The 10,117-nt window shown below is 48.0% G+C and overlaps 1 protein-coding gene across 1 annotated transcript in view; it reads left to right on the forward strand.

Moving 5' to 3' along the window:
* Positions 1 to 10,117, forward strand: part of SYNJ2 (synaptojanin 2) — a 164,821-nt gene that overhangs the window by 97,359 nt on the left and 57,345 nt on the right. Inside the window, exon 5 of the mRNA XM_006868455.1 lies at positions 7,086 to 7,169. Coding sequence (XP_006868517.1) covers positions 7,086 to 7,169 — 84 coding nt within the window. The remainder of the gene's footprint in view (positions 1 to 7,085; positions 7,170 to 10,117) is intronic.

Genomic DNA, 10,117 nt, shown 5'->3' on the forward strand with positions numbered 1-10,117 from the left:
ATCAATTCTTCTATGGTCTTCCTTATTCACTGTTCAGCTTTCGCATCCATATGAGGTTATTAAAAATACCATGGCTTGGGTCAGGTGCACCTTAGTTCTCAAACTGACATCTTTGCTCCTCAACACTTTAAAAAGATCTTGTGCAGCAGATTTGCCTAATGCAATACATCACTGAATGTAAGAGGACGTAATCCTGTGGTATAACTCTGTGCTTAGAACTTGGAGACGGATCTCTATAGTCTCTTATGCTTTTTCAGGTTTCTGTAGGTGAAGAGGCACTTTCTAAGGCCAAGGTTAAGGGCCTTCGCTCTGTTTTTTTTTTTTGCATGGATGTACATCTTGTGACTTGAGTTTTTCTCCTCAGGTTTTCAGTTTTACTGGTTTGGGCTCTAGTGCAGGGACCTTCTATTCACACCCCCCAAGTCTCCCATGAAGCCTTAGAGAAATGCATGAGATAGGACCAGCCACACACCAGCCCTGGGCAGACAGCCCAATGCTCTTTAAACTGCCTCCAACTTCCTTCTCAGGATTAGGAGGCAGTTTTGCTCCCATAAGCCTGTGGGGCCTTCCTAGTTGGTTTGTTTTCTTCTGATCTCACCCCCTTATCTCCTCTGGGCTCTTGTTCACAGTAGTGTGTGTTTGTGCATTGTTGATCTCTGCAGAAAGAGCACCTTTTCATCCCAGAGCAACAAACGTGCTGACCAACAGCCAGAAACCCCAGCTGCTTCAGGTAGCCTGCCCAAACTGCATTTAGCAGCTCCTCACCGAGTTTGTTTTCACCAGACACGTAACCAGGCATGAGAGTTGTTATGGATTGAGCTGTGCCCCCCAGATTACCTGTTGTAAATCCTACGCCTCTGGAAAAAGCCCTGGTGCTGCAGTGCATTAAGCATTGGGCTGCTAACCCAAAGGTTGGGGGTTCAAACCTACCAATGGTCCGAGGGAGAAAGATGAGGCTATCTGCTCCCGAAAAGATTTACCGCCTCAGCATCCCTAGGGAGCAGTGCTCTCCTGTCCCATAGGGCCGTTCTGAGTCAGAATGGATTGGAGGGCAGTGGAGGGGGGTTATACTTCTGGATGTATTCCCATTTAGGGATAGGGATTTCTTTGTTGTGTTGCTGAGGCCTTCCTAACTGGGGTGAGTGTTCTTATATCTTGTGATTTTTGAGAGTAGACGAGACATAGACTGGCTTTGTGCCTTTGAGTCACTTCCGATTTATAGTGACTCTATAGAGAGTTTCTAAGGAGCTCTGGTAGTATAGTGGTTATGAGTCTAGTTGCCAACCTCAAGGTCAGCAGTTCAAAACTACCAGCTGTTGCACGGGAGAAAGATGAGGCTTTCTGCTCCTGTAAAGATTTGCAGCCTCGGAAACCCTGTGCAGGGTCACTATGAGTCGGATCCAACTCCACGGCACATAACAACAACATAGAGAGTTTCCAAGGTTGTCAATCTTTTATGGGAGCAGAAAGCTTCCTCTTTCTCCCATGGAGTCCCTGATGGATTTGAACTGCTGACTTTGTGGCCAGCAGCCCAGTGTTAACCCACTGTGACACTAGGACCCCTTGGACACCGAGAAGGATAAGGTCAGTGCTACATGGAGACTGCCGGGAACGCTGGAGATAGACAGGCTAAGCGGATAGAAAGAGCTTTCCCCGAGAGCTGGTGCCTAGAGGCAAACTTCCAGCTTCCTGAATGCTGAGAAAATAAGTTACCATCATTAAAACTACGCATTTCTATTACAACAGTACCAAGAAACTCAGACTAGGGTCTTGGCACCTGACATACCCATTTGTTAGGCAGGTGTGTCTGAGGCCAGCTGTTTGCTGCTGAACCCTGGTTCTCACTGTGGGAAGTTAAACCAGGATAGATCATGTGATCTGAGAGACCCCCCCAATAGAGTGACCCATGCTGTATGGAGAAGTCGCTTCCCAGAGCTCGTTATGATGCCCTCCTTGGTAGCATGGAGCAGACCTGGGCTGCTGTGATTCACATTTGGGCTGTGATTCACTCCTGGTGCCAGACTAGAAGGAAAGACTCTAGTAGAAAAGACAGGAGATGAAATCCAGGAGGACATTGCAGAGCTGGTGTCTTCCTTACCTCGTCCTGCCATATAAATAAAAACAAAACAAAGAGCCCACAAGGTAGTGGCTTTAGAGAACCAGAAATGTATTTCTCAAAGTTTAAAGGCTGGATGTCGGTTTCAGCTTATGGATCTAAGGGAGGTCTTCCTTTATTTCAGGTTCTAACCGGTGGCTGCAGTGTTGGGTGTTCCTGAGCCTATGAGTTCATCCCTCTCCATTGTTACATAACGTCAGTGTTGCCCACTGTGTGTGCTTTTTCAGTAAGACTTCACTCAGAAGGGATTAGGGTTAGGATCCAGCCTGCTCCCTTATGATCTCATTAACATGACAGAAGAGCCCTTAGGACTTCTGTAAAGTTTTGGTGGGGACTGTCTGCTCCGGTAGAGATTTATCATCTCAGAAACCCAAAGGAGCTGTTCTGTTCTGTTCTGAGTCAGAGTCTGTGAGTGAGTGGGTTTGGTTTTGATTTGGGGTTTCTGCTTGTTGGTGTTCTCTATGCATGGCAGCCTTGTCTTCCACCCCTCCAAGAGTCCCAGGCACTTAGCAGTTGTCACTATCTGTTGACAAAGGGACATTAACCCCCACTCCTCTCTTCCCCAGCCCCTGGGACCATGAGTAAATCTAGCGTTTTAGGGGAAGACCTGAGATGCTCTTAGGACTGGGATCCTGGGTCAGGCCTTCACAGAAACCAGGCTTCCTTACGTTAGTAATGCCCTAAGTGTGGGGACTGCTGTGTCTGGTGGTAGCACCAGGGATTGAGTCTGCCCCTCATGATGTGGCCTTGGTGGCTTTGATTATGGTGAAGTAGCAAATTTTGTTGTTATGTGTGGTCAAGTTGCTTCCGACTCATAGTGACCCCGTGTAAGGTTACCCTATGTAGGGTTTCTGAGGAGTGGCTGGTGCCTTTGAATGGCCAACTCTGAAGTTAGTAGTTCAGTGTTTATCCTACAGCACCATACAAGGGCTCCATCTTAAGGTCCCTCAAATCAGAGTGAATCAAAGTGGGTTACTTCATTCAGGTCGTGTGGGGTTGCCTTCTGTGGGACTACACATAAAGAAATGGCTCTCTTCATCCCAGGGTGACAGGTAACAACTTTGAGGGGAGGTGTTCAGGATCTGTCACACTTGGTGATGGCCCTCTGGTATTGAGGGCCTGGGGTAAGGCTGTGAGACTCAGCCTGCTCCCACAGCCCCTGGGAAGTAGCGGTCCCCATAGACATGCAGGCAGCAGCTTCGTCATTTGGCAGCCAGAGACCCCCTAAGGAGCAGACTAGCTCCCTGTTGTGTAGGGAGGTCAACAGGCGTCAGCTGCTCCCGGCAGTCAGTCCTCAGGAGCTGGGGGAGACGCGTTTCCTGCTCTGGTCTACACTGGCTGCTAGGGCCGGGCCAGGTGTGTGTGTGTGAATAAGTGTGTGACGGTGCTTGTGAGTGTGTGTGCATGAGGGGATAGGTGTGTGAGAGTGTGTATGTGTGAGGGAGTTATGTGTGTATATGAGGGCATGAGAGAGTGTGAGTATGTATGTGAGGCAGTGCACATATGTGGTAGAGTTGTGTGTATGTGAGATCGTGTGTGTGTGTGGGGGCGTCTCTGATCCCCTCACAGGAAGCCTTGCGTCTTCAGTGCTGTGCTGAGTCACATCTGAGGATTTGCTTTACAGCCATGACTCATCCTGCAGAAACCATCTAGCCTCCCCCCAACAGACACACACCGCAAAGAGATAACTTCCTGGCTTCAGAAGGAAGATAAGACCACCGGTTGGTGCTGGGAGGTTCAGATTCATGCATGCCCCGAGAATGCAGACTTGTTTTGCTGCTACCTCATCAGGAAACCCTGTACAGGATCGCTAGGGGTTGGAACCGACTCGACGGCACTTAACAACAACAACAACATCAGGAAGTAGTTCAGCAAAGAGCTTTGTAGATAAAACTACACAATCTCAAATATTCCTGCCTCGTCCCCTTCTTTGGATGGCTTTTTTGTTTTTGCTTCTACCGCTCCATGAAAGGGGCTGCTCAGAGTCAACTTGGGCTTCCTGGTGGTCAAGTCCAGCGCCCCCATCCTGGCCTCCTGGCGCTGGCATGGGGATCCCTCCCTCCTGAACTGCCCCCTGGGTTTCCCTTCCACCCTCTGTTCCTTTGTACATTCCGTCTTCCACAGCTGAAGCACAGTTCCTGTCTTCTGACCCCAACCGTTCCTTTCCCTCCCTCCTCACCGGGGGCCTTGCCCATGAGCACAGGGCAGCCCGTCACCCTAAACAAAGAGGAGCTAGTTTTTGTGTGAGCCCTTGGTGTGTAGGGTCACGTGCCTTCATTGGCTCCTCACATCAACGTCCCCTCTCTGCCCCAGGTGGTGCACTGACAGGGACAGACACAGGGAGGGTCACCCTGCTGAGCAGCTGGGAGTTTGGAGAATGGAACTTGGCCATGTTGGTCTTCCATGCTCCCATCTGCCTCTCCCCCACCCCCCACTCCCATGGGTCTGAAGACCCCGTTAGGATTTTGTCTGTGAGGTGAGGCTCCGTACTCCATCACCCAGAATGACAACACAGTAGATTCCTCATTAGTGTTTGAGAGTTGGGTATGCGTCATCGCTCTGGGAACCAAGAAGGTGGCCTTAGGGACAAGATGGAGCCTAGCACTAGAATGTGCTTGTCCTGTGGGAGGAAGTGGGTGTAGACACTTGGAGGGATCTTTTCTTCTCACCCAGAGTTTCTGCAGAGCTGAATCTGCACAAGTTGAAACTCAAGAGAAATTGGTGACTGTCGGAAGTAGACGGCAGCATTAATCAGAGGAGGAAGGGTAATGGTTTCTTAGCTTAAACCGGATCATGGGCATTGCGAAGAGTTGGCTTTCTGGGAGAGCCTGGCTGGCTTGGTTCTTGTTCAGCCCTGTGGATTGTGAGTCAAAACTGATGGTCAGATTTATGCACCTCGCCTTGTTGTGTGTGTGTGTTTGCAGCACCCGCGAGAAGTTATACAAACCGCTCTTCTATTCCAATTCTGTTAGTCAGATTCTACATTCTGAATATCAGTGGATGTTTACAGTTGTTTCTTCTCATTTTGAGTCATTGTTGTCAGGTGCCATCGAGTCGGAACCGACTCATAGCGACCCCATATATAGCAGAACGAAACAATGTCTGATCCTGGGCCAACCTCATTACCGCTGCCACACTTGACACCATCAATGATGCCACCTGGCTGATCCATCTCGTTGGGGGTCTTCCTCTTTTTCTCTGACCCTCCATCTTACCCAGCATGACATCGTTCTCCAGCAACTGTTCCCTCCTGACAATATGTCCAAAGTATGAGAGACGAAGCTTAGCCATCCTGGCCTCCAAGGAGCACTCTGGCTGCACTTCTTCCAAAACAGATCTATTGGTGTTTGGGGCAGTCCATGGCACTTTCAGTATTCTCCTTCAACACCATAACTCACAGGCATCAATTCTTCTACTACGAGTCATAGCCCATAGCAAATGAAGGTCCCCAAAGCTTTGCACCATCCATGTCACTAAGGTGGTCTCTCTTTGGAGGAGGAAGCTTTTCCCCAGGTATATCTGAGTGCTTTCCATCTTTGGGGCTCATCTTCTGCCACTGTATCAGATAATATTCTACTGCTACTCCTAAGGTTTTCAGTGGTTATTTCTTTACAAGTTGATTGCCAGGTTTTTCTTCCTGCTCTTAGTCTGGACGCTCCACTGAAATCTGTCTCCTCCTGTGACCCATGTGTGTGAGATTCTGGTGACATAGCATCACAGCAACATGCAAGCCACCACAGTACGACAAACTAACAGAAGACTTCATAGAATGACCGGGTCTGACAGACTTGATGGTGCTTGAAATCTGGAAACAGGCAGCAAGTGCTTACCCTGGTGTTATTTTCTTCTGGACACTAATGGGGAGACGTTGAGTCTGATGCTTCAGCTGGCAGGCACACATCATTGCTGGAGTCCACATAGCCTGCAGGTCTGCTCTCCAAGTCCTCTGCTGCGGGATGACTAATGCATGTGCCACCTGAGTGTGTTCTGCCCACATGGAAAGCTACCCCGTGCTGAGAAGTGGAAAGGACGCACAGCCTCGCCGGCCAGCCCTGCCAAACCAGGATACCATTACCCAGATAAAGGCCGAGCATCTGATAGCAGCCCGGCCTTCCCCTGGGACGCCCAGAACTGCGTTTGTGTCCCCTTAAATTGCCCTTGCTCTGCACCTAGAGGCCTACAGGTCCACTAGGAGGTTTCCCCTCTGAAATAAGCATGGGAGGGAGCCTGTTTTTGAAGATGGAAGTCTCATTTGTTTCCATAGAGGTGCTATCACTTGGGAAGCTTCTGGAACCCATATTATGTGTTGACCTAGAGATCTGTAGAACATATGACCAGGGCTTGCATCTCCAAGCACAAAATCTACTAGTGTGGTCAGCTGCGTCTTGGGTGTAGTTATTCACTGTATTTTATTCAGCCCTAATAACTCAGCCACTTTGCGATGTGACAAGATAAAAGTGAAAGGTTCTAAGGGAGGCTGTTAGGGGCAGTGGGGTCTCAGTGTTAGAATTCTCACCTCCACAGGGAGACCCAGGCTCAATTCCTATGCATGGGGTCTCCTTCAGTCATGGCCAACTTGATGGCAGGGTCTTCATGAAATCTGAGATTATAGCCGCTCTGTTCGTAACATGGGGTGGGTCAGTAAGGTCATGCCCTGAGAAGAGTGCATTCCCCGCCAGCTCCAGCTGACCCTGGGGACGGGGCACTTGGTCATGCTCTGGGAGGTGGCTTGGATACCAGGTGTGGGAGGCCACCCAGCAAGCAGCCAGCAGGCCCATTGGCTCCCAGTCTTAGCTGAGGGTCAGGGCGCAGCCCCACTGTGCTGGCCAGAGGAGCAGGGCACTGCAGTCCACTGTCTGCCCTTCGGGCTGGCTGGTGTTGGATCTCAGTGGTGGGATCCGGTTACGCCGCCTCGGACGCTCAGTTTCATTGAAGAATCTCTCTCCCTTTATGTTTCCTCCCGGCACAGACAATTTACATGGATGATGGGGTGTCGTCTTATGTTCAGATCCGAGGCTCCGTTCCGCTGTTTTGGGAGCAGCCAGGCCTTCAGGTAATGGAGACAACGCCATGTCTACTGTGTGATTCTCCACCTGTCTTCCCTCTAACCGCTCTGGGCATTCCCTTCATTGGCTCTCTTGTTGCAGCCTGGGTCTTTGCCTCAGCTGTCAAGGTGCGTGTGAGCTGTGTGTGTGCAGATGCATGGTACAGATACGTTTGGGTGTGCAGATGATTGCTTGCGGGGTGTGTGTAGTGTGTGCACTTGTATGTGTGTGTATGTGTATTGTATATGTGTGCATGGGTATGTTTATATGTGTGTGATTTGTATATATGTGTGTGTATTATAGATATGTGTATTGTAGATATGTGTGTTTTTATGTGTGTATATTATATATACATTGTTGTTATGTGCTGTGGAGTTGGTTCCGACTCATAGCAACCCTGTACGGGGTTTCCGAGGCTGTGAATCTTTACGGGAACAGAAAGCCTCATCTTTCTTCCACGGAACAGCTGGTAGTTTCGAACTGCTGACCTTGCAGTTCACAGCCCGATTCGTAACCACTATGCTACCAGAGCTCCTTGTGTTTCATATATACACACACACACACATATATAAATACACACGTGTGTGTGTATATATATATATATAATTTATGTATGTGTGTTTATAAGTGTGTGTATTGCATAATGTGTGTGTTGTGTATATGTGTGTTTATAAGTATGTATACCCATGTATGTCACATGTGTGTTGTGTATGTGTGTGTGTTTATAAATATGTGTATATATGCATGTGTATTATATATGTGTGCATTGTATATAAATGTGTTTATGTGTGTGTGTATTGTGTATTTGTGTATAGGCAGGTGGGGTGTGTATGTATGTTGGTGTATTGTATATTACATGCAGACATATGGGTGTGTGTGTTTATATGTGTGTATGTGTATGTTGTATCTATATGCATGTAGGATATGTATATGTGCAGTGTGTGTGGGTAGTAGTTTTATGTAAAACATACACATTGGTTGGTAATTTTTGCCTGGCAAGCATGTATGACGCTTCCTTTTGACTTGGGTGAAGTGCAGGGTATCTTTGCTGAATCAGTGGATCTCATTGTGCCCTTGGATAGAATTACCTAAAGTTGGACCCCAGGTTCAGTGGGTTTGGAACATGGCCACAATGCATTTGGAGGGTCATGACTCTCAGAGACCCTGCGAGGCTGGGCCGGGCATCAGGCATGTAGAGGTGCCTGTGGCCAAGCCACGTGAGAATTACACAGACCTTTCCCATGATTTCTAAAAATACTCCTGGCCATCCACACGGGGCCCTCATGGTCCCTGCCAGAGGTATTTGGCATACTGACTTCTGAGGAATATACTTGTCATGAGTAGTCAGTGACTCTCTCACAAGGGGGTTAGATTCCTCAGCGCTGACCCTGGATCCCCTTCTCAGTCTGAGGGAAAGTTTGCTTCCAGACCCTCTCTGCAGGCTTTGTTCTTTTGGGCTCCTTGTACTGAGGCTCGCATTCCCGTGAGGTCACCAGCCAGGGCTGAAGAGCATCAGGGCGCCATCTCCAGGCTCTGTGGTGTTTGACAAATGCAGCAGGCCTGAATCTAGGGTTCAGCTTTTTAAAACACAGTGCTTGACGTCACAGTGTCTGTGTTTGGTACCCGTTTTGTCCTAATGGCTGTCACTGGGCGGAGCTCACCACAGTAATGCATCCCGTGCGTTACTTGGAGCGAGGACGGGATTGAGTGTCTCATGTGGGCTCTGAGTTCTGTGAAAACAAATGACTGTATTAACTAATACTCAGTCTTTCCATCAGAAGGAACACCTAAGATGTATAAGGTTGGCGTGCAGGGCTGGGAGGCAGCACACAAAGCACTTCTGAGAATGATCATAACACATGGAAAATTCCTTTGCAGAGCTTCCAAAATGAGTTCGTTTTGAAAAACGGGTTTATTGAGATGTGATCTGTACCATAAAATACGCCGGTTTAAAGTGTACAATTCAATGGTTTTTAAATGTTCTAACAAAGTTATATAACCACCACCATAACCTAATTTTAGAACATTTTTGTCACTGCCAAAAACCCTGTTCCCATTAGCTACTCTGTCCTCTTCTGCAAGCCTAAGCAACAATCAATTCATGTTCAGTCTCTATTGTTGTTGTTGTTAGGTGCCATCGAGTCGATACTGACCCATAGTGACCTTATGAACAGCAGACCAAAACACTGCCCAATCCTGGACCAACCTCACTATTGTTGCCACGCTTCAGTCCATCTCCTTGGGGGAGTCTTCCTCTTTTCCTCTGACCCTCCACCTTACCAAACATGATACCCTTCTCCAGCGACTGGTCCCTCCTGACAATATGTCCGAAGTATGAGAGACAGTCTCTATAGATTGGCTGATTTCCAAAAGAGTTTTTGAAATTTGATTTTCTTTATATTTGGATTGTTTTCTTCTGAAACATCTTGAGTTCTAAATTTGGAAGAATAAAAAGCATAGATCAAATGAGTACAGAACACGAATGAAGCAGGGATACCAGGAAATTCTAAACTGGGGGATGGTCATGACATAGAATCTTAGAAGATGGAAAGGACCTTTTTAAGTTCTACCGTTTCTGCCTCTCCCCCAGTTCAGGGAACCTTCCTACAGAATATCTGGGAGCTGACTTCCACATTGCCCCCCACATTAGAACTCTGATAATTAGAGAGTGGACTCTCTTATATCAGGCATCTCTGAATGGTGCAAACACTCTCGGCTGCTAAATGAAAAGCTGGAGGTTAGAATCCATTCAGAAGGTACCACAGAAGAAATGCCTGGTGATCTGCCTCAGAAAATTCAAGCCATTGAAAATCCCTGTGGAGCACAGTTCTACTCTGACAACACGAAACTGAGTTGACAGGTGCCACATCACGATCTTGTTTTCTCATTATTTCTATGGAAAGTTCCATGGAATGTGCTCTCCCTCCTCCTCAGTGTCCTCTTCCTTCTCTTAGTG

This window comes from Chrysochloris asiatica, unplaced genomic scaffold (assembly GCF_000296735.1).
Source record: "Chrysochloris asiatica unplaced genomic scaffold, ChrAsi1.0 scaffold00117, whole genome shotgun sequence".
Classification (NCBI taxonomy): Eukaryota; Metazoa; Chordata; class Mammalia; order Afrosoricida; family Chrysochloridae; genus Chrysochloris; species Chrysochloris asiatica.